The 25,498-nt window shown below is 39.8% G+C and overlaps 1 protein-coding gene across 1 annotated transcript in view; it reads right to left on the reverse strand.

The window, feature by feature from the left end:
* LOC149214588 (phytyl ester synthase 1, chloroplastic-like) overlaps positions 1-25,145 on the reverse strand; it is a 76,274-nt gene extending 51,129 nt beyond the window's left edge. Inside the window, exon 1 of the mRNA XM_089390930.1 lies at positions 25,016-25,145. Within this exon, the coding sequence (XP_089247056.1) occupies positions 25,016-25,115 (100 nt within the window). The 5' untranslated portion in view covers positions 25,116-25,145. The remainder of the gene's footprint in view (positions 1-25,015) is intronic.
* Between the last annotated feature and the right edge of the window lie 353 nt (positions 25,146-25,498).

The raw sequence follows: 25,498 nt of genomic DNA on the forward strand, positions 1-25,498 counted from the left end.
GATTTAGATTTAGTTTATTTTTTTTTTCTTTTTTAGATTTTAAATCTTATAAAAATAAAAAAAAACGAAAAAGAAAAAATGTCGTATTGTCATTTTAGGATTTAATTTTTTAAGTTTTATTTTTTCTATGTTGTTTAAAGTTAAGCATAGTTTTGGGTTGAGTTTCTTTTTAGTTTTAAATATTAGTTAGATTTTATTTTTCATCTAGAGTTTAGATTTAGGATATAGTTATGTATTATAGTTACATTTTAATTATTTTGTTTTAAAATAGTTTCATTTTATTTAAATATATTTTCATAAAAAAAATAAAAATAAAAAAATAATAATAAAAAAAAAATAATAATAATAATAATTTTGAAAAGGCATAAAAATTTTGCGGAAAATTTTCTTTGTCGGATCCAGTCATTTTCGGGAATTATATCTTTCATGCTGAGATCTAAATTTTTTTTTTTAAGTCGAGATACGAAATATGATATCTGGTTAATAATTTACGATTCTCGTGGTGGTTTTAAGCATTTATCTTTTCGACGTTTTCAATTGCTGGATATCGTTTTGGTCATGTGATTTAGCTGATGATAGATGGTTGTTGTTCATGGTCCATGTTTCTATATCATTTGAAAAGTAATCATTTAAACATTAACTCCACAAGGCACTGGTCTGCAATTTATCAAATCCATCGAGCCCTTTTATCATCGTATCTCGTGTCTCCCAACCAACTGGTCGACAGTTGGTCTCATCACCTCACAGGGTCTACCCCCCTTAGCCGCGGGAGACAGGCTTAAACGGAGGGATCGGGGATCAGAGTGACAGCCCCCGGTCTGAGCGTTGTCGTGTCAATCCGCGTGACAACATTTTTTGGCGCCGTTGCCGGGGATACTTTTTCTCGGTGTTTCAAACGACAAATCATTTTTCTCATTTCTTATCTCTTCATCTGGCCCGACAACGCCAACATTTTTGGCGCCGTTGCCGGGGACAGAGTTTTTCTGTTCCTGGAGTTTCATCGACATTCATCTTCTCTTCTTCTCATCTCTCATTTGAGCTGGCAGATTCAATATTTTGGCATCTTTTCATCACATATCAACAGCATCTCTTCGGTGTGTTTCTTGTTTGGGTGGCGACTCCATTTTCTTATTTTTTCCCAGACAAGAAGCCCCCCGCATATCTGTTTGTTGGTTACTTCTTGGATCTTAGAATCAGTTTTATTGTTCAAGTGGCGACTCCACTTCTTTCATCTTTTGATTTTCTTGAGCAAAGAGCTAGTTCTATCATCCATCTGATCCCTTATTGTTCATCATGGATTATTCATTTAAACCATGTCATTTTACTGATAATCTCCATGATCTTCCGAAAGAGGCCATTGGTAAATTACTTAAGTTCTCGGGTGATGATTCGGTCACTGTTAAAAGGCATTTAAACATGTTTACTTGTGTAATGATCTTATACTGTAGATTTCCTCAATATAATAATGAAGATTTCAAGATGCGTCTATTTGTCCGTTCTTTAGAGGGTGATGCCTTGAATTGGTTTAATAACTTTCCTAATGATTTTTTCACTTCTTTACAAGACATTCTCAATGCTTTTAAAGATAGATATGATAGTCCAAACAGCTGGCCTTCTACTTCTAAAATTGTTGAACAGAAAGAAAGTAATTCAGCTGTTGAAGAAAGATTTCAAGGTCAGAATGTGTCATCCACCGGAAATATTGCAGATCATCATAGTGAAAAATCAGGGATAAATGACAATGAAAAGGAGGAGCAAAAGCAAATAATACAAGATTTAAAGATGCTGGTGAAAAATCTGGAAAGCAACCAAACTAATCTTATCAATGATGTTAAAACTTTACGCACCCATCTGGAAAAACGTAATAAGGAGATTGAGGACACGCAAAATCAACATGCTAAGGAAATTGAGGCCATGAAAACTAAACATGAAACGGAAATTGGAAACATGCAAGCGAATCATGAAGAAGAAATAAATTCCATGCAGCATTGCTTGATGAACATAAAGGAAGAAAATGTTAAAGTAATAAAAGACATGGAAGAACATCATGCCAGACAAATTAGTGCTATAAAGGCTGAACACTCTAGACAGATGGATGCCATTAGAATACAGGTTCAAAAATTTGAGAAATTGGAAAATGAAAGAAAACAGATAACATCAATAGATCAGGAGCCTTCTCATTTGCCGCAACAAGTTCCATCTTACTATGAGGAGGTCATTAGGTGGATAATTGAAGGTGATCCAGATAAGCTTAAAAACGATAAAAATCAGATGCAAGACACAAAAGGACTTAGCATGCATATCTTACACACTTCATCTGATAGTTTCGAAACAGAAAGTTCCAGATCATCAGTAATTCATCCTGTCAGAAAGAAGAAGCGCAAGAGGAAGAAGATTAGACGAAGATTTGATGCATCAGACGGCCGTGAGCAGCTTGATTTTCGGATAGGAAGGAGTCCTACCATATGCAAAATTGGACATGGCACATCCGACAAGCAGCCAACAGATTTGCCTGAAAGCAGGCAAATGCTCAGTATGCACTATATTGAACACATCTGATGCCGTGAGACATTTTTTGTATTATATTTCTAACTCTACTCCTTGTCTTTTCAGCATTTCATTTTTGTTTTAGGATTAGATTTACTTTTCGTGTTATTAGATAGTTAATAAATGAAGAGCTTTTATCTTTCCTGTACTTAATGTATATGCTGATTTTTTGGGATGGACGCTACTTATTTTTGTGTTGTATGGATGCAGATTCTGGATTCTCACATTCCTGCAAGCAGCAACGTGTCCCCAAGTAGAGCCAGATGTTGACCTCTACTGGTCAACTACCCATGCAGTGCATCCCGTTTTTCTTGACAGAAAGAAGCAGCACCTGATCAACATGTCCGTGCCATCCTGCCATCATCAGCAGCTTGATCATTGTGATTGTAAACCCAGTCTGCATGTATTAATTGTAAATAATCTTAGCAGACATGAGTCATGTATGTAATTTGCCTAGGTGGACCTAACTTTCTGATGATAATCTACGTCCCGGAAGGTTTTTTGTCTCACCGATCCACGGATCGGCAGAGTTTTCCTTCAAACCTGACCCCAAAGCCGGGATTGATTTTGTCATTTGAACTTTAGGAGAATCCTAGTGTGTTGATCTGCTAGATTATCGTTGTGTCGCAGAGCTGGGTGTTTTGTGAGGGTCTGTATTAAATGGGTTTGTCCCTTAAGATGTAATTTTGTAAAAGTCATGATGTAACGTGTCCTGAGGGTCGAGAAATGTTTTAAATCCCCTCATGAGTCCTAAGTCCTAGGTCCTAGGTGATGTTTCCGAAGGTTTAGTTCAGTGATCCATTTTAAAATGAATTAAAAAAATTAAAAAATGAATAAAAATAATAAAATAATGAAAAATAATAAAAAATTAAAAAAAAAATCAAGCAAAAACCCTAACTAATAAAATAATAATATTTTAAGTGAATAAATCGATGGATGAGATCAAGAGATGTCTTGATCCTCATCAACGGTCGAGATCATTTCCACATGGATCACTCGAACTAGCCGTTAGGATCATTTCCTTTATATAGGGTCTTAGGGGGTCATTTCAATTCATCTGATCTGTGAGTCTGTACTGAAAAAGCTCTCTTGTAAGCTGATTTTCTGGTTAATAAAAAGACTTGGGGTCCAAATCGTGTTGGTGTTGCTCTCTGGAATTGCTGTGAGATCTTTAATTTTCTGCATTTTTCAGTTTTCAGCCATTAATCATAGCTTGTTTTTAGAGTAGTGTGAGCACAGGTATCTTGCTCACCTGCTAGGGTTTGAGGGCTGCTAGGGTTTCTGAAATAATGGCAGGTATCTCCATTATTTCCTGAGATCTAGCAGCTTTCTCTCTCTCTTTGCTGATGGTTGCTTGAGATGTGCAGGAAAACATTTTTTTGAAGGAAATTTTGTGGGCGTTCGGGGAAGTTCTCGGCTGAACCAGCCAACTCCCGCAAGCACTTTCTGTGCAGAGCCCAGCTGATTGTTCCCTGGGTTAATCATTAAGAGTTTCTTTTTTGTTTTACATTGAGAGATTTTCTTTCTGTTCACAGTGAAGTTCAAAATTTCTGATATACTGAAAAATATTTCTGCTCTTATTGTTAAATCTGGCTGTGTAGGGGCCAAAATCTGTAAACTATTAAGCTGTCTTAGGGTTTCAAATTTTTCTGTTCTAGGGTTACAATTTTTTTTCATTAGGGTTTTGTATTTCTATGTTTGCAGCCACAGGGTTTTCATCAAGAGCAAATTTTTTCAGAAAGAGATCGAGGCTGCCCAGATCATAGCATTCAGCTGCCAGGCTTTGGACGAGTTCTGAGATCTTTTCATACGCTGCCTCCTTCTGAGCCACATCTTGTCCCTACTTAATTAAAATCGTGGTCAGCCCTCAATATGATTTTCTGAAGCGCTGGATGTTTTCTTCAAGCCCTGGGTACTCCATCGAACAACATTCTTTCCAGGTGAAGATAAATCACGCTCAGGTAACTTTGGGTCAATTGTTATGCGATTTTTTTTTTTTGCTACCTACATATTCGTATTGGGTCTTTAACGTGAGTGAAGTCTGGAACATTCAACAAGGGTCGGGCGAGTTCATTCAGTCTGCTATCAAAATTGTCCTGGTAATTTTCTCACATAAAATCGATTTCCATTGCTGCCGCTTTTTGCACTGTGTATCTCTGCGTATCAGGTAAGCTACGCATCATTTTTGGCATGATTATCTCTCACCAGTCGAAATCAGAACCGATTTGCATATTTCTTCCTGCTCGTCCAAAACGTTGGCCTCCAAATTGCATTGCAAAACACACTTGTGTGGATTCGATTTAGAGCATCATTGTATGGTAGACATCAAATTTGTTTGCATGTCCAAAATTGACCCGCAGGCCTCTCAAACCCCCGTTGTTGACTGCGTCTTTGACCTAGTTTATCACTGCGTATCAGCTTTGAATCATTTTCGCTCCAGAGTCCGTGGCCCGGTGTATATCGAAGCTGTAAGGCTGTAATATTTCCGAAGTGCCCAGCGTATGTTCGATTCAGGTTTTTCCCTTTGCATATATCCCTATTGATTCGATGCGCGTTGGTTATTTGATCTTAGCGTATAGTGTAGGATAAATTTAAATGAGTTTGCATAGCCGTAGCTTTAGGATTTAGAAGGCGTATTTTAATCTTTGATTTTTATTTTCTATTTTTTAGATATATGTATGTACGTAGAGTTAGTGTAGTCTAATTTAGGATTTAGATTTAGTTTATTTTTTTTTTCTTTTTTAGATTTTAAATCTTATAAAAATAAAAATAAACGAAAAAGAAAAAATGTCGTATTGTCATTTTAGGATTTAATTTTTTAAGTTTTATTTTTTCTATGTTGTTTAAAGTTAAGCATAGTTTTGGGTTGAGTTTCTTTTTAGTTTTAAATATTAGTTAGATTTTATTTTTCATCTAGAGTTTAGATTTAGGATATAGTTATGTATTATAGTTAAATTTTAATTATTTTGTTTTAAAATAGTTTCATTTTATTTAAATATATTTTCATAAAAAAAATAAAAATAAAAAAATAATAATAAAAAAAAAAATAATAATAATAATTTTGAAAAGGCATAAAAATTTTGCGGAAAATTTTCTTTGTCGGATCCAGTCATTTTCGGGAATTATATCTTTCATGCTGAGATCTAAATTTATTTTTTTTTTAGTCGAGATACGAAATATGATATCTGGTTAATAATTTACGATTCTCGTGGTGGTTTTAAGCATTTATCTTTTCGACGTTTTCAATTGCTGGATATCGTTTTGGTCATGTGATTTAGCTGATGATAGATGGTTGCTGTTCATGGTCCATGTTTCTATATCATTTAAAAAGTAATCATTTAAACATTAACTCCACAAGGCACTGGTCTGCAATTTATCAAATCCATCGAGCCCTTTTATCATCGTATCTCGTGTCTCCCAACCAACTGGTCGACAGTTGGTCTCATCACCTCACAGGGTCTACCCCCCTTAGCCGCGGGAGACAGGCTTAAACGGAGGGATCGGGGATCAGAGTGACAGCCCCCGGTCTGAGCGTTGTCGTGTCAATCCGCGCGACAACATAACCTTCATTGATGATCACTCTATAAAAACATGGCTCTATCTACTAAAAACAAAGGACAAAGTATTTGAAAAGTTCAAGGAATTTATGTATGAAGTAGAAACCTTAACCGAAAGAAGGATAAAGACTTTGAGATATGATAATGGTGGAGAATACACTTCAAAAGAAATAATTTCATATTGCAAAAAAGAAGGAATTAAGAGGGAGCTCATTGTTCCCTACAATCCCGAACAAAATGGAGTTGCAGAAAGGAAAAATAGAACACTTGAAGAATGTATATGAACAATGATCTTTGATCAAGATATTCCTAAATTTCTATGGGGAGAAGCTGCAATGGCTGTTGTATATATACAAAATAGAAGTCCTCATAGAATCCTCAATAATATGACACCCAAAGAAGCATTCACAGGAAGGAAGCCATGTGTGGACCATCTCTAAACCTTTGGATGTCTCACCTATATCCATGTTCCAAAGGAAAAACGAAAGAAGTTAAATTCTACAAGCATTAAAGGGATTTTTCGTTGGCTACAGTCTTTATTCAAAAGCATATGGAATCTACATCAAGGAAGGAAGACATATTGAAGTAAGCAGGGGCGTTATATTTGATGAAAATCATGCCTACAAAAGATCCAAAGATATTCCTATTAATTATGATGATGAAGACATACGACTGTTTGAAGAAGAAGAGCATCATGACAATCTTACTACAAATCCAGAAGAAGAAGGACCAAGTGAGTCTATTCAACCTTTGATCATACCCGACACAAGGAAGAGGCCAAATTGGTTAAAAGCTTCTCTTGAAGATGTCGAAGGACATGGAGATGCAAAAGGAACTTTTAGAGAAAGCAAAAGACCAAAAGATATTCTGGATATGCCACATAAATGAAAAAATTAATAGAAGTTGAACCAACTACATTTGAGGAAGCTACTCATCAAGAAGTATGGAATAAGGCTATGCAGGAAGAATATCAGTCCATCATGAAGAATGGGGTTTGGAAAATCATTTCTATACCAAGTGACAAATCAGTTGTCATCTCAAAATGGATCTACAAGATCAAGCACACTATTGATGGAAGCATAGACAAGTACAAAGCTAGATTCATTGCAAGGGGTTTCTCTCGAAAGGAAGGCATAGATTATGAATAAATCTTTGCACCTACTGCAAAATATACGACTATAAGATCTTTGGTTTTGTTGGCTGCAACAATGGGATGGAATATCCATAAGATGGATGTAAAACCAACATTTCTGAATGGAACCATTGATGAAGAAGTATACATTGAACAAATTTAAGGCTTTGAAATAAATGGCAAAGTCACTCATGTTTGTACACTCAAGAAGGCCCTATATGGTTTGAAGCAAGCTCCTAGGGCATGGTATGCAAGAATGGATGCATACCTTCTAATAATCGTGTTCGTCAAAAGTTTTGTTGATCCAAATCTATATATCAAGGTTGTGGATAATGAACCAGTCATTATTCTACTATATGTGGATGATCTAATTATTACAGGTGTAGAGCAAAGGATACAAGAATGCAAGAAGATGCTGGTAGCTGAATTTGAGATGAAGGATCTGGGTCTAATGCATTATTACCTAGGATTGGAAGTATGCTAGAAACCTAAGGATATCTATCTGGGGAAGGGAAAGTATATAATTAAGTTATTGCAGAAATTCGGTATGATGGATTCCAAGCCCATGACTACATTCATGATCACCAATCTCAAGAAGTTGAGAAGCTCTGATTCAAGTCTAGTAGATCCTATCTCCTATCGAAAGTTGGTGGGTTCTCTGATAAATCTGGTAAACACTAGACCGAATATATGTTTTGTTGTGAAACTTCTTATTCAATTTCAGTTGGAGCCTCTTCATGATCATTGGATAGTTGTTGAGCATATATTAATATTTCTAAGTGGTACTATTCATCACTACCTAAAGTATGATAGCAAGAAGGTCAAGCTGACAGGTTATACAGATTTTGATTGGGGTGGCAGTGAGACGGATGGAAGAAGCACTACTGGTGGATGTTTTAGTTTGGGATTTGCTATTATTTCATGGATGAGTAAAAAACAAGATCCTGTTGCTTTAAGTAGTGTTGAAGATGAGTATGTGGTTGCATGTAAAGTAGGAAAGGAGGTTGTATGGTTAAGCAAACTTCTGTCAGATTTGTTTGAGAAACCTCTAAGTCCCACTGTGATAAATTGTGATAATCAAAGAAACATTAATATGTATGAATATCTCGTGTTCCATGCAAGGATGAAGCATATCAAATATAAGTACCACTATATTAGAAGTTTGGTACAAGATGGGATCGTGAAGCTACAACATGTTCTGACCGATGATCAGGTAGTTGATGTGTTAACAAAGTCTCTTCTAAATAAGAAGTTTGAATATTTAAGAAGCATCATTGGTTTAGTTGATATTACTAATTTCGTTAATGAAAGGTGTTTGCAACAAACTTGAGGAGGCATCTTGTGTGATAAAAAATGCCTAGGAGGACCTCTAGCCGACATATGTGTTGATGTCTAATTCCCAAAGTAGTGAGGGTGGCATTTGTCATAGAGATATGATCTTATGTTACACACCTAGTTCCCTAGGTTGATGGTTAGCAAGTAAGCCCAATGGTACCTAGAGAGGCTAAAAGATTTAGTCCACTTTAGTCCCACCTAGATAGATTGCCCTAGTCAGGAATCTAGTCTCTGGCACAGTGTGCGTTGAAATTCTTTGTAGTTATTATGTTTTGAGATCTTCCTTGTACTTGTATATATATGTGAAAATTATGAATACCTCCCTAGTTAAGAGGGAGTGTTGAAGAATGTAACTAGGTTCGGTCTTTATATTTATATTTGAGTCAAAGAATGAAAAATAATTTTTTATTATTATTACAATGACTTATTAAAGCATGGGTTTTATGCTTGGGTCATCATTTTATAGGTCAAAGTCCCCATTTGATCCGAATTGGATCATTATATTGTTTTTCAGCCATCTTGACTAATTTAGAGTGGAAAAAGTGGAGGCATCAGCTCACGAGATCGTTTTTACTAGCAGGACCCAATTTGGAAAAACGGGGTCTGAAATCTTCTGGGAGCATTTTGAGGCATCCAACAACCTTTTCATGCTATTATACATACAGTAATCTTTCCAATGGCGCAAGAATCGCGTCAACCGGAGTCCGTATGCAAAAGTTATGCCACTCAGAAGTTGACCTTGTTTTCACACCTATAGTTCGGGAGGATGTCGTGTCAGCCCCCATTATTCATGGAAAAGGGGCTAGCCACGTGTTTTTGATGTAAAATAATCTAGAAGAATCTATTTTGTAACTCTAGTTAAGAGTTGATGTAGTCAAACTTAACCACTAGTAGGCTATCAGGTTGTGTTATAACTGAGCCACTAGGAGGAAGAGGCATTCCATTCTTTCGAGAGCATTTTGTTCCATAGTTGAGCAAAGATAGCCAGGAGAGATAGGAGGTAGAGCACAGAGAGAGGATTTGTGCACTAGCCCATGGGCCACAAACATTACTTCTTTGTATCTACAACCATATTTCCAGATAGAGAAAGAGAGCGAAGTGGCCTCACCTTCCAGCTGGGTTTTCTCCCGAAAGGGTTTCCCAGAGAGCATATCTTGTCTATTATGTGTGTGTGGGCTTATTTTGTCGTTCTCTAATTTTCTTCTTGATTTAATTTTACATGCATGCACTAATAATAGTTAATTTTACAGATCTAGAAATTAAATAAAAATGTAATAGTGTAGAATCTCATATTTTTAATATAATATTATCCGATCTATTGTGACGAATTGTCGAGTGGGATATCCATGGCGATTTATGGATCACCATTGAGGACTTCTAGGTTTTATTATGATTCATTAGAGTCATTGTCTATTTAATAAGACCCTACTTGGGATTTTGTATCATGTAAAAAGAATTATTATTGAGTCAAAAATGTAATTTGTCACCTCTACACCAAGGTGGCCCTAGCCTGATGAATTCGGCCTACAAGAGAAAAATATGACCCACAAAAGAGGCTATATATACAAGAGCAGTTTGATCGATTTGGACATCAACTAAACAAGTTCGATACACATCAAGGAAGTGCAGAAAAAAGTGTGAAGTTCAAGGAGAAGAAGTGCAAGTCGAAGTTTCTAGGCTATCTCTCTCTCTCTCTCTTTTATGCCAAGTTACTAGGTTATTTACTGGGTCAAAGTTTTGCTGCTAGGAGGATCGAAATTCTAAATGTGCTAGGTTGAATATTATGCTGCTAGAAGGTCGAAATTCTAGATTTGTTGGGTCAAAGTGTTGTTATTGCAATGTCGAAGATCTAGATCGAAGTTGCTGGAAGGAGGTCTGTATCTAGGTTGAAGAGTCTTGGATTATCTCGTCTTAACTACTAAAGGAAGAATTTTGATTGGGTTTTACACTAAATAGGGGTTTTACTTTGGCAGAGTGTCGCATCTTGTGTCTCTTCTTCTTCTAATCTTCATACACACATAATTTGGTAATTGCTTGATGAAAGATAATATAATAAAGAAATAAAACCCTAATTCTACTAGCATTTATTTCTCAACATATACAACATTCTTATATTGATTCAGAGCACAAGGGGATCTAGTGTAAAATTGTGAAACATGGTCCGCCTGTTGATTAGGGTGTAGGGTGGTGCAAGGCAGGTGATTGGAGTCACCTTTAGGTTGGAGCTTGAGAACACTTCAGGGTGGCAGGGTGGTTCTAGGGCAGGTCTTAGCCTGCACAGGGCGTTGTGGTGTCCTTTCAGTTGTGGATAATAAATTACAGGGCAACGAAGCATCCCTTCGACAGCAGTTGGTAAATAGAGTGTTGGGGAACTCTTTAGGTTATGGCCTTGTTACCACTAAAACTAACAGGGGTCCTAGGAGGGGATCCTATAGAGAAACTACAAGGTCAGGTGGCAACAATGGTGCAATAGCCCATTGTCACCTCAGCTACAACTCCCTTCTCTTTATGGAGTTTCATCGATGGGAGGAGACCTAATATAAGAGGAATCACAAGGTTGAATATGTCAATAAATGGATGAAGAGTGATTCCTATAACCTATTCACAAGAGAGACTCAATTAAATGGCTCACTTACTTAAGAAGCAAGGTGATGGGCAAGGGGAGGGGGTGGCTAACCCCTTGTGGACCTAGTGGACAAATGTGGACCTAGATGGGAGAAATGATGAATGGGGTTGTAATGAGCGGAAGGGGAGTGATGTATATGGTTTTGGGAAGCGGTACCATGCAACTAAAATAAGGGTTTCCCATGTAGTGCCATCCCTAAAGCCTAGTCGCCAATAAAAGAGATATCACATGGACTAGAATACAAGGTTAACCACCAAAAGGGCAGAGGAGACAATAGTACAGACCTAGTCCACTCTTTCCGCTGAATCCCTCCACTAATACATGCCTAAAAGTGTCCATGATATGTAAACAAAAATACTCAATCACATAATGATAAGCCATACCTTCGAGGTTGAGAAGCCCACCTTCAAACATATGATCATAACAGATGGGCGAGGGACCACATGGATAGCTCAGGATGCAGACACAATGGCACATCGAGCTATAAGGGGCTGCTAGATGTCGACTGAGAACCATCTAGGAGAAAAAATCTCTCCTATGGATATCACCCACAAAGGAGTGTGTAACAGGCCTAACTCAGAGGGTGTTGGGGCGTCCTTCTGATTGCAACAGGTATTAGGGTGTAGTAGCATCCTTCATGTTGTAGCCTGTGAATTAGGGGTTTGACGTCTTCCTCCATTGTAGATTAAAAATTGATGTAATTACTTTTCATTTAAAGAGGAGGACAAGACAATTGCTAAGAAGCGTTTGGTGGTTTTTGACCCAAAGGGGGTTTTCCACCTAAAAATCTTGTGTCTATTGTCTTTATATTTCTGCATTGTTGTATGGTGTTGTTTATTGGTTTTTCTATTTGATACCGAGCTATAATAATATTGTTGAAGATTAACTAATGCTCCGAAAAAGATTAATAAAGTGTTGATTGCTAAGAAATATTGATTCACCCCCCCCCAAGTGTTTTCAACAATTGGTATCAGGTTCCTTTAGTAGCAACTTAACAGTTGGAAGGAAGATCTCAGAGAAAGATGCGGAAATCAAATAAGCAAGTTGTCAAGAATTCAAAGGAGGCAGAAGAAGGTTCAGATATTGTAACAGTCCCCCAATTTGAATGAAATCAGTGTTGTATATACGCTCCCAAATTTAATGAAGACACATATTGGATATGGGAATCTAGAACAAAAGTTCATCTGAAATCTCATCAATATGAAGTATGGAAGCCTATTGTCTCTAAGGATATGTCTACCAATGAATCTAGAAGGTACAATGTGGAAGCCATGTAGATAATTCTTGGTACTCTACCAGAAACTGGAAAAGCGAAAGTTAGTCAATGTTTAACAACCAAAGATCTTTTGAAAAGGCTCCATGATATCTACTCAAAGGAAGACGTAAGCCAAGAGCTAGATAAGTGATAATAACCATAAGGAAGTGTAGAATTTCCCACTGTAGATCAACAGATTATGCAATATACTAAAGCAAAATACTTGATCCACTTCTACAAACAAACTTGTGGAAGCTTAATCGATTATGAGCAAGATCAAATAGAACACATATAACAGAGAATGAGAAAGCAATCACACATAAACATAGAAAAATACTCTGGGGAAAGCCTCAGCTAAAAACCCCGATCTCTGTAATATCATACAAGTGGAAATATGTCTGGATTACACAAAGCTTTATCTCACAAGCTATCCAGTGATCAATACAATCCTACAATACAGCTCATAGACTGAATAGACACAACATATGCCTTCTCTCAGCCCTCCAAGCCTCCTATTTCCTTGCGCAGTTTCTCCTGGGGTCCAATGCTGCCACCTGTGTGAAAATTACCTTTCACACAACTCATCAAACTCAAAAGTAACTGCACATCTCCAAGGAATGAATTCCTTCTGCATGCAAGAGATATCCTCAATGGAATATTCCTGCAACTGATAGTACACTCTCCCATCATCTGATCTCAACTGGGTCTCTGACTGAACTGACACGCATGAGTTATTTATGAGAGAATATTCAGTTATTTCAAGTGCAGCAGTTACATGCATGCATGCATTAACTAACTGAACTCACAATCAGTTCCACAAACTGTTGGAACTAATCTAACTGAACTTAACTCAGATAACTGAGCTAACTAATTACAACTCATCCTGATCTCCTTAATCAAGGGATAAATTCCTCAATCAATGGAGAAACTGTTGCATGTCTTCACATAGACTTCATGTTTGATTTCCTACAACTAATTAACTCGATGAATTAATTAATTATTTTACAAACTGCTAAAAGATCAAATTCGAATTTTAATTCAGAGACTAACTAAAATTGGAATGTATCCCAAAATGCTATTTATAGTAGTGCTATTTTTAGCACTTCTATTTTTAGCATTTCTTGTTGTTATTTTCAACACTCCCTCTCAACAAGAAAGGGATTATCAGTCACCCCAATCCTGTCTCTATGGAACTCGAACTTGCATTTTGACAATGCCTTAGTCAAAAATATCTGCATCCTATTCCTCGGTCAAAACATACAACAAAAACATGATCCTCTTCACCACACAATCTCGAAGATGCTGGTACTAGATATCGATGTGCTTGGACCTGTCATGAAATACTGGATTCTCAGAGAGTTTGATACAACTCTGATTATCGCAGTAGATCACAGTTGGATCCATCCTCTGACCAAACAATCCAATTAGAATCTTCCGCATCCAAATGGCCTCACATGTATTCAGCCTCTACTGAGCTCAGTGCATCTGACCTCTGTTTCCTACTGTACCAAGAAACTACAGCTGAACCATGGTTGAAGATTCCTCCTGAAGTGCTCTTCTAGTCTGATGGACTCCCTGCCCAATTTTCATCTGTGAAGCCCTGAAGCTTTACTCCCTCTGTCCGCCTGTACCACAATCCATACTGAGATGTGCCTCTGAGGTATCTTAGCACATGCTTCGCTGCCTTCCAAAATAGCTTGGTAGGCTGAACCATAGCTTGACTCAGTTGGTTCACCGCAAAGCATAAGTTTGGTCGTGTGTTCATTAGATACATCAATGAACCCACAAGCTACAAATAAATAGCAGCAGCTACTACCTCACCTGAAGTAGCATCCTCCTTCCTCCAGTTACTAGCTAGAGGAGTCTGCATGGGCTTGCACTTCTCCATGTGGAACCGCCTGAGTATCTCATTGGCATACTTTCCTTGAGACACAAACACTTCCCCATCCTTCTGCCACACTTCCATGCCTAGAAAGTAGTGCATAAGACCCATGTCTTTCCTTTCGAACTTTGTTGCAAGGTCCTCCTTGCAAGACTTGATCAACTGATCATCACCTGTCAAAATCAGATCATCAACATAAAGAACAATGATCAATGGCTTACCTTCTACCATGATGTGGTAAAGGTTCGCATCTGCTTCACTCTTGGTGAAGCCCAACCCGGTGAAATAGCTGTCGATCCTGGTGTACCAAGCACGAGGTGCTTGCTTCAGCCCGTACAAAGCCCTCTTGAGTCGGCACACATGCGACTCACGATCGAAGGTCTCAAAACCTTCCAGTTGCTCAATGTACACCTCTTCCTCAATCTTCCCATTGAAGAACGCAATCTTCACATCCATCTGATGGATCTTCCAACCCATCTGAGCTGATAGTGCCAACATCGATTTGATAGATGAGTACCTTGCTACAGGATCAAAAGTCTCATCGTAGTCGATCCCCTCGACCTGTGAGAAACCACGGGCGACAAACCTTGCCTTATGTTTCTCAACATTGCCATCAGTTGCCTGCTTTACCTTGTAAGCCATCAGGAACTCACCACTGACTTGTCCTGAGGTCTTGGGACAACATCCCAAACACAGTTATGAACGATGGAGTCGTACTCCTCCACCATAGCATCAACCTAGACTGGTTGCTGCACTGCTTCTTCGAATGAAGAAGGTTCGAACTCTACACACTCCCCAACCAGGGCCATGTAACCAGTGTACCGCTCGGGTGAACTCCTCTGTCTGCACTGAGAAGATGGTTGTCCCACATTCTCTCTCACATCCAACATCAACCTGTCGGCTTCCCTTGAGCGTTTATGCCCATCTCTGGAAGACTCAGCATGAGTGGATGTCTCCACTCCCGGATCCTCTGCATGCGGCTGCTCCACATCAGTCTGAGGCTCCTCCTCCTTAGGAACTGAAAGTTCCTCCTCTGCATGCAACTTGAGCTCCCTCTCAAGTGATACTCACATGGCTTTCTGCTTGTCGAACTTCAGATCTCTGCGTACCACTGTCCTCTGACTGGTAAGCAAGAACACCCGATAGTTGTGGGGTGTATCAGTGTACCTCACAAGTATCCCCAACTCAGCTGTTGGATCTAGCTTCTTCCAGGCATCTTTGGTCACATGGTAATAAAATGATGATCCAAAGATCCTGAAGTGACTCACATTTGGTCTCTTTTGGGAAAAGGCTTCCATTGGTGTCTTCATTCCCAGTATATGGTGCGGGCTTCTGTTCTACAAGTATACTGCTGTATTGCATGCCTCAACCCACAAATGAAGTGGTAGGCTTTGGTCATGCAACATTGCTCGAGCTGCTCCCACAATCGATCTGTTCTTCCTTTCGGCCACCCCATTCTGCTGTGGGTTATGGGGTGTCGTCAACTCCTATTTAATTTCTTCTGCTGCGCAGAAGCCCTTAAACTGTTGGGAGACATACTCTCCATCATTGTCATATGCAAGGCCCTTATTTTCTTACTAGATTCTTTCTCTGCCAAGGCTTTAAACTTAAAAAACCTTGAGAAGGCCTGATCCTTCTTCTGCATAAAGTAGATCCAACATCTACAAGAAAAATCATCAATAAAAATAACATAGTACCTTTCTTTAGCGGTCGAGGCTGTAGAGAATGGTCCAGACACATCTATGTGAACTTGCTCCAAGATTGCTCTAGCTCTACTGTCTCGATCCTAAAAGGAAGATTTCGCATACTTACCCAAGGTACAACCTTTGACTGTATCCATCTGCTCTAGTTTTCCCTTGGGAAGTCCGGTAGAAATTTGCTGCATGATCTTCAAGGCCCCATAGTGCAAGTAGCCCAATCTTCTATGCCATAGCTCGCCAACATCTTGGCTCTGCACCAACTCTGCTTTGGAACACAATGCAACACAATCGTCTACCTCCTGCTTGTAGAGATTCTTTACTCGAATGCCAATCCTCTTGGTCTGTCCAGTGCCGATATGCCTCAGGAATACCTTTCCTTTACTAAAGACTACATCATAGCCTTTGTCTTCTAGCATAGCGACAAACATACGATTCTTCTTTAGACCTGGTACATACTTTACATTAGTTAGGGTGAGAGGAGCTCCATGCTCCCTTTTAAACACAACCGTACCTTCACCTGAAACACAGTACTTTCCATCATCGCCCATCTCAATCCGCATCTGGAGATCCTTCTCCTTCAAGGTACTGAAAAGATTCTTGTAGCCGTTCATGTGGAATGAAGCTCCACTGTACAGGTACCAAACGCATCCCACCATCGATGAAACCATGCATGCGATGAGGGAGAAATCCAATTTGAACTGTGAGGCCAGTGCCTCACCATCTGATCCCTTCAAGGATTTCTTCTGTGGACAATTCGTAGCATAATGGCACACCTCATGACAATGAAAGCATCTCACTTTCGATTTGTCAATATTCTTCCCACCATGGGAAGAACTAGATTTGGAATGGGATGCCTTCCCTTTCCCTTTCCTCGCCCTACTCGCTAAGGCTAGATTTTCTTCATCATCTTACTTTGATGAAGATCCATCTCTAGTGCTTCTCCTTATCTCCTCCTACATCAGATCCAACCAAAGTTGTTCCCAATCTGGCAGTTTCTCTCTTCCATTTACTGAGTCTTGGTAGCTATGCCAGCTCTTAGGAAGACCAAGGAGAGCAAGACTCACCATGTCATCAGCGGTTGTCATGATCCCTACACTTCCAAGCTCATCCCTGCAGGTGGTGAGCTTGTTCAGATATGTAGAGATCGTGTTGCCCTTTTCACACTTGATTTTCCGAAGCTTGTCTTTCAGCGCCAGCTTCCTCTGATCGTTGTTGTTCTGATATAGATCTTTCAATGTTTTCCACATTGAAAACGATGTCTCCTTCCCATGGAGACTCGAGACTATGTGGTATCGAACTCCCTCCAGAAGGATTCTCCTCGCTCTAGCCACACATTTCTTCCATTCCGCCAATTTTGTAGCATTAGTTGCTACTGGCTTGGGGACTTCTTGATCAATGAAGTCCTTCAAACCGTTGTCCTCTAATATTGCTTCCATGTGATCCTTCCAGGCTATATAATTCGAGCTGCCATCAAGGGCATACTCGAGTCTTAAACCGTTGAATGCCGTTGGTGAATTTGAGATGTGATAAGAATTCGAATTCTATAATCAGGAACTTCAACCTTTGAACTTCTCCCTTCTTTGTATATTGTTCTTCACTTTGATCAACTTGGATCTGATACCATATAGAATTTCCCACTGTAGATCAACAAATTATGCAATATACCAAAGCAAAATACTTGATCTACTTCTACAAACAAACTTGCGGAAGCTTAATCAATTATGAGAAAGATCAAATAGAACACAGTAAATAACTTGCATAGATTAACAAGTAGGAGAAGTAATATCAGTTTGTTGCAGTAGTGATTCGGGGATTCTCGAATTTTCACATGGTATCAGAGGGTAGGCGAAGCAAGAGAGTAGACCAAAAGAGTCCAACGTTGAAGAGAAGGAGAGAGATTGAATTGCTGCATAGGCAATAGATCGAATCCCGAGAGGGTTTGCGCAGTCCAAGCCAGGAGGGAAAGATTCTCAAGGAAAATCTCTCTGAGTGAGTTGATAGAGAGGTAAGATTTCAAGTTTGTGATTTGTCAGTGGCGAAGGGAGCAGCGTGGCAACAAATACAATGTCGATCAGTCTTCCGTTGATACATAGTTTTCTACAGTAGTTGCTGGGGTAGAAAAATGTCAGAAAAAGAAAAAGAGCACATACTGAGGGAATTATTTCCTCGAAGGACTTCTAGACAAGAAATTCAAATTTTCCTAGCAGAGCAATAGTAGTTGTGTGTAGAGTTTCTCACTCCAGAAGGGAATGCGAATAGCTAGCTAACAGCTGTGCAGAGGAGAAGAGAAGGAATTCGACGTTTTTGCTGAGATGGCCAAGATGGGTAGGATCCATGGAAGAGCAGCAAATTACATCCAGTTGCTGCAAATTTCTCACATGGATCAGTATCCTTGCTATAGGAGCCCAAAAAAATCAGTAGTAGGAGGATCACAGTGTCAGCAAACGCAACTAGTCATTCCAATGATAGTAGCATATCTAGTTGCAGTCAGTTCTCGAAAGACAGTTGCAGAACTAGTTGTAGTGACACACGCAGTGTGAATAGCCCAGTTGCAATATGTAGGTGCAATTCTAGCTATGAGATTCCCAGTGTAGAGCTTCGCAGTCCAATTTCCAGTACAGGAGAGCTGTGTGAGTTACCAGGAGGGATTAGAGAGATTTCACATAGGGAGATAGAGACTCAAAGGGAGTCTAGTTTCAAAGGGAGTAGCCCTATGGAATCTAGTACTTCATGATCTGGTGTTACAGGTCAATTTGGGCACATCAATCTCGACTTCCAAATCCGTATTATTAGGGTCCATCAAGCCCTAATTCAATTGTTTTCATTCCCTAATGAGGTCAACCTACATCATGCTTGCCTCCCAAGAGTTTCCATGACACCATTCATCCAAAAAAGTGTCCTTAAGGAGATCAGCGCAGGTAGCCTTCTATCAGGCTGCATTGCAATGCAGAAACTGCACTGACTGGGTGCACTGCAACACACTTAGCCTTTGTTTCACCTGTGCTGAGCGAGATTCATTGAATTTTTTAAATGAATCCATTGGATTCCTCATCCAATGGATACTTCTGGAAGTTTCCAGGTTGATTGAGCTCGCATTTGGATGAGGAAGAGGATGAATGAACCTCAATCCATTATCCCTTCCTCCATGGAACCACTTCCCAAATTTGGAAAAGCATTCATGAAGGCCATTAATGGCTTAACCTCCTCCATTCAACTATAAATTGACCAAGCATTCAAAGGCTAGTCTAGGTTGGAATTTATTGAGCTAAGGAGATGTTGTTTGAATGAGATTAGTGAGAGTATTGTAATGATGTTGAAGTGTTGCTTCATGAGGAGAGAAGGGATCAAAACTGGAAGGAAGACACTGAATCAAGCATGAACATTCATGGGTTGTAATCTTTCATTTTATCAATAAAGAATTCAAAGCTTTTTCCATTCATGTTCTTATATGATGTATGTTGTATTCTGGATTCTATGATATGTTTAATTAACAAATCTTTATTGTATGCTTTGATGGGTTTCTGCCTCGGCTTGTGTGCAAGTACTTTCCAAGCGAGTTAAGTACGTAAAGGAGCGGCGAAATCAGTCAAAGGAGAGAGGGAGTAAGCGAAAGCTACAGGTTGGTTTCTCTTCTTACCTCTCTTATCTGTTGATTAAAGAAAAGGTAGCAAATTACTTTGTATGTTGTTTCTAGGCTAGCTACTAAGTCTAGAGGGTTAGGCGTTTGATGAAACACTAAATTTGCACAAAAAATCTGGGTAGATCAAACTCATTATTGCAGTAGTTGCAGCAGCACTACAGAAGCATCAAAAGAGCAACAACAACAATATGATGAGTAGATCAGTTTTCGTGATGATGACAGCCATGCCTCTAGGAGTGAGGTGGGGTGATCTAGAGTTGTAGCCTCAGAGAGCTACAAGATGGGCAGGATCCTTGAGGAATCCACCTCTTGGATCAAGACCTTGCTACGGGAGCCCATAGTCAGCAATAGCAAGATGGACTAGTGTGAGGTGGTGCAATCAAGTGCCAGAGTGACAGATGTAGTGGCCAGTAGCAGTCTGATACTGAGCAACACAGAGCTGGTGTTGGCAGCAGTGTAGTTGGAACAAAGCAACGTCAACAGTAGCATAGAGACTTCAGTTACAATGCAGAAATAGCAACAGTCAGAACTCAGACGACAGATGCATCATACTGAACAGAGTTGGTTCAGTATTTTGGATGTTTTTCCGTTGCTGTTATTGCAGAAGGAAGCAACAACTGTTACAAATGGTTGTAGTGCAGATATAGTGTTGGCAGTGGTAGGGCTAGCAACAACATAGATGCAACATTTGCAAGGATTGCAGTGTTGGCAGTGGCAGGTCCAGTAGCAGCATGGATGCAACATTTACGCGGTAGTGGGTGGGCATTGATGTCAGACATCAACAATGCAGAGGGCGATGTTACAAAAAAGGGTAATGCTTCAGCAGGTTGCATTACTAGAGCATATTCCTCGCTAAGAGGGAGTGTTGATTTCTGGTAGCACCAGATGTGCTCTAAGCCTCAAAATTTGCAATGAGGGCAGGACACATGTATTCCAGAGTATCCGGAAATTGTTTTGGGAAATTCCACCAAGAGACAGTTTTATTAAAATAATTAATTATTTTAATGGACGCCTAAGTCTAAACTTAAGAAATTAAAATAATTAAAGAGTATTAATTAAACTGGGGGTGAAACTTCTAGAAGAAGAGAAGGATCAAGCCAAAATGATCTGAGCCAATGATTAGAATCTAATCTGGGCCATTGATTGATCAACGAGAGGATTATAAGAAGAGGCTTGATGGGCATTTGGAAAACACATCAAGTGAGAGATCAAGGGATCGATTTCTGAAGAGAGGAGCACAACAATTGTCGGAGAAGTGATCGAGGTGATTCATGTAGTGAGAAGTAGGGATAGTTTATGAATGAAGATTTCCTGATCCGGGGATACATTGCAAAGGAGGTAGAGAGAGATCCAGAAGAGGCAGTGCAAAGCCATGCTAGGCAGTGTAGGGCCACACTGAGGCAGTGCAGAGCCTAAGAGGAGATCCGAAATTTGCTGGAGATCGAGTTCCTAAGCCAGAAGCCAAGGTGTGAGATTGGAAGGGTAGAAATTCGAAGTTCCAAAGGCAAATCAATTAGCCTGAAGGAGTGATGCAGTTCCCAGAAGCTATGCCGCAGAGCAGAGCAGTGATTGTGCAAAAACTACGTAGAGGTAGCTAGGGGCTAGCCATTCAGTCATTGGATCGGTACTGGATCGCCAATGATAGTGTGAGGTATATCTCACTCATCTCTCTATCAGTCAGATTCCCTGTATTGGATAGCCAATAAGGCATCCAAAGATTGTATTCAGAAACTACTGCATAATAATACAAACCCTCAGCTGCTGCACTAGTTTTCCCACATTGTGTTTTTCCAGGGACATTGGTCCAAAAACAACAGTGTCATTTGTGTGTATTATTTCTTTCTTGCTCAGATTCTTGTTTCCTCTTATTATTTAAAGTTGTGAAGGATGTAGTTGTATTTACTTCGATATTTACAGTAGAACACAGTAAATAATTTTCATGGATAACACGTAGGAGAAGAAATATCAGTTTGTTGCAGTAGTGATTCGGGGATTCTCGAATTTTCACATGGTATCAGAGGGTAGGTGAAGCTAGAGAGCAGACCAGAAGAGCCCAAGTTTGAAGAGAAGGAGGGAGATCGAAGAGCTGCGTAGGCAACAGATCGAATCCCAAGAGGGATTACGCGGTCCAAGCCGGGATGGCAAAATTCTCGAGGAAAATATCTCTCTGAGTGAGTTGATAGAGAGGTAATATTTCTAGTTCGTGATTTGTCAGTGGCAAAGGGAGCAGCGCAGCAGCAGATCCAGCGCTGAACAGTCTTCAAGCGTGACGCAGTTTTCTGCAGCAGTTGTTGGGACAGAAAAACGTCAAAAAAAGAAAAAGAGCACATACTAAGGGAATTCTTTCCTTAGGGGACTTCTATACAAGATGTTCGAATTTTCCTAGCAAAGCAGTGGTAGTTGTGTGCAGAGTTTCTCAATCCATAAGGGAGTGCGAATAGCTGGGCAACAGCTGCACACAAGAGAAGAGGAGGAATTCGATGTTTTTGCTGAGATGGCCACAAATGGGCAGGATCCATGGAAGAGCAACAAATTAGATCTAGTTTTTGCATATTTCTGACATGGATCAGAATCCTTGCTACAAGAACCCAACATAATCAATAGCAGGAGGATCACAGTGTCAGAAGATGTAGCTAGTCATTCAAATGACAATTGCATAGCTAGTTTCAGTCAGTTCTCAAAAGACAGTTGCAAAACTAGTTGCAGTGACATAGGCAGTGTGAAATACCCAGTTGCACAATGCAGGTGCAGTTCCAGCCAGGAGATTCCCAATGCAGAGCTTTGCAGACCAATTTCCAATACAGTAGGACTGTGTGAGTTGCCAGGAGGGAGTAGAGAGATTTCCCATAGGAAGATCACTACTCAAAGGGAGTCAAGTTTTAAAGGGACCAGCCCTATGGAATCAAGTACTTCAGGATCTGGGAAGATCAAACTCATTATTGTAGTAGTTGTAACAACACTACAGAAGCATCATCAGAGCAACAACAATAGCAGTATGAGTAGATCAGATTTCGTGACGATGACAACCATGCCTCCATGAGTGAGGTAGGTTGATCTAGAGTTGTAGCCTCAAAGAGCTACAGGATGGGCAGGATCCTTGAGGAATCCACCTCTTCGATGAAGACCTTGCTACGGGAGCCCATAGTCAGCAGTAGCAAGATGGACCAGTGTCAGGTGGTACAGTCAGGTGCCAGAGTGACAGATGCATTGGCTAGTAGGAGTCAGACACTGAGCAGCGCAAATCTAGTGTTGGTAGCAATGCAGTTGGCATAGATCAGAGTCAGCAACAGCATAGAGACTTCAATGACAGCGTAGAGGCTAGCAGCATTCAGAACTCAGACGACAGATGCATCATACTGAACACAGTTGGTTCAGTATTTTGGATGTTCTTCCGTTACAGTTATTACAGAAGGCAATAGCAATAGTGAGAGAGGGTTGCAATGCAGATGCAGTGTTGGCAGAGGCAGGGCCAGAAGCAGCACATATCCAACATTTATGAGGGTTGCAGTGTTGGAAGTGGCAGGGCCAGCAACAGCATGGATGCAACATTTGCGCAGTAGTTGGTGGGAAGTGATGTTAGACTTAAGCAACGTAGAAGGAGATGTTACAAAAAAGGGTAATGCTTCAACAAGTTGCATTACTAGAGCACATTCCTCGCTAAGAGGGAGTTTTTATTTCTGGTAGCATCGGATGTTCTCTAAGCCTCAAAATTTGCAAGGAGGCTATGACACATGTATTCCAGAATACCCAGAAATAGTTTTCGGATATTCCACCCGGAGACAACATTAAAATAATTAATTATTTTTAATGGAGGCCTAAGTCTAAACATAGGAAATTAAAAGAATTAAAGAGTATTAATTAAAATGGGGGTGAAACTTCTAGAAGAAGACGAGGATCAAGCCAAAATGATCTAAGCCATTGATTAGAATCTAATCTGCGTCGTTGATTGATAAACGAGAGGATTATAAGAAGAGGCTTGATAGGCATTTGGAAAACACATCAAGTCAGAGATCAAGAGATCAATTTCTAAAGAGAGCAGTGCAGCAGTTGCTGGAGAAGTGATCGAAGTGATTTCTTGCAGTGGGGCGGGGATAGTTTCCAGAGGAAGATTTACTAATCTGGGGATACATTGCAGAGAAGGCAGAGAGAGATCTAGAAGAGGCATCCCAGAGCCATGCTGGGCGGTGTAAGGCCATGTTGAGGCAGCACAGAGCCTGAGAGGAGATCTGAAATTTGCTAGAGAATCGAGTTCTAAATCCAAAAGCCGGGGTGTGAGAATAAAAGGGTAGAAAGTCAAAGTTCCAGAGGCAAATGGATCAGCCTGAAGGAGTGATGAAGTTCCTAGAAGCTTTGACACAGAGCGGTGCAGTGATTTCGTAGAAATTGCGCAGAGGCAGCTAGGGGCTGAATGGCTGGATCATTACTGGATCACTAGTGATATTGTGAGGTATATCTCACTCATCTCTCCATCAGTTAGATACTCTGTATTGGATGGATAGTAAGGCATCCAAAGATTGTATTCATAAACTACTGCAAAATAATACAAACCCTCAGTTGTTGCATTGGTTTTCCCACATTAGGTTTTTACGGGGACATTGGTCCAACAACAACGGTGTCATTTGTGTGTGTTATTTATTTCTTGCTCAGATTCTTGTTTCCGCGTGTTATTTAAAGTTGTGAAGGCTACAGTTGTATTTACTTCGATATTTACAGTAGAACACAATAAATAACTTGCATAGATTAACAAGTAGGAGAAGTAATATGACCGGTTTGACAATGTTTGATCATTTTGTCTTAAACTAATATTGGCCCATGCCTATCAGTTTTTCTAGAATTTTCCCCGAAGTCCGAAACATACTTACTCTGGCTTTTCTTCCCGAAGTCCAGGTTGTGACTATTCTGATAGCCACAGTATACAGCAGTGTTGCAGGACTCTCCAATTTCTCGTGACTTTCTTGAGTTTGTCAGGTCACTAATTTTTCCATGTTCTTCTGAGTTTTCAAGTCCAAGATTATGATTCCCCAGTTCTGAAGTCTTTTTCCCATACTTTCCCAATTTTCCCAAATTTCCAATTTTAGCCCTCCGTGATTTATTCCTGATGCTAAGTTTTGCAGCAGTGATAAACGCTCAGAAGTCCTAGGCTATTGTCTAAGTAATTTATGACTAAAAACATTTTGGATTCTGCCTTGGCATATCAGGCAAACTGTCTTCAAACTAAACTAAACAAAAGTTGCTTAACAGAACATAACAATTTTCGTCAGTGAGAAACACCCATATTTTCAATCCTGTATGTGACATCATTTCTTCACAGGTGTTTTGAGTATTGAAAAAGAAAGAGAACCTGGAAGATAGAGAAGCAATGGAGCATTTGGTGGAGGCTTTCCACAGTCGAGAGGAGTGAACCAACGAGGAGGACCCTCCTCAGCAGATTTCCTCGTCATCTCCTTCGCCTGCTTTACAATTTCTTCAACTTTCTTCCCAGCAGATATACTTCTTTGACTCCAGCAAGAATTTGTTCTGAGTTTGAAGGCTTTTCTGTCTTGCAACTGCTTTGACTTCGAGTACTCAGTGAATGGTCTTCTGTAATGTAACTGTAACTGTTTTGGGTGCTCTCTAAAAGCACAGAAATACGCAGCATTGACCACAGTTGCCATCTGCACTGCTCGTCCGGATCGCTATTGCTTCAATCTGATGCGTGCCTTGAAGATTTTAGACGATGTGAGTGTCTCTGCCACCTTGTGAGAAAAAAAAATGTAAAATATCAAGAGCCACCTATTTTCTTTGCCAATCAAATCGAGCAAGATCTCAGTCACTGATTTGAGGG

This window comes from Pinus tabuliformis, chromosome 1_1 (assembly GCF_031772625.1).
Source record: "Pinus tabuliformis cultivar Carrire ecotype Pingquan chromosome 1_1, CPIR1, whole genome shotgun sequence".
NCBI classification, from domain to species: domain Eukaryota; kingdom Viridiplantae; phylum Streptophyta; class Pinopsida; order Pinales; family Pinaceae; genus Pinus; species Pinus tabuliformis.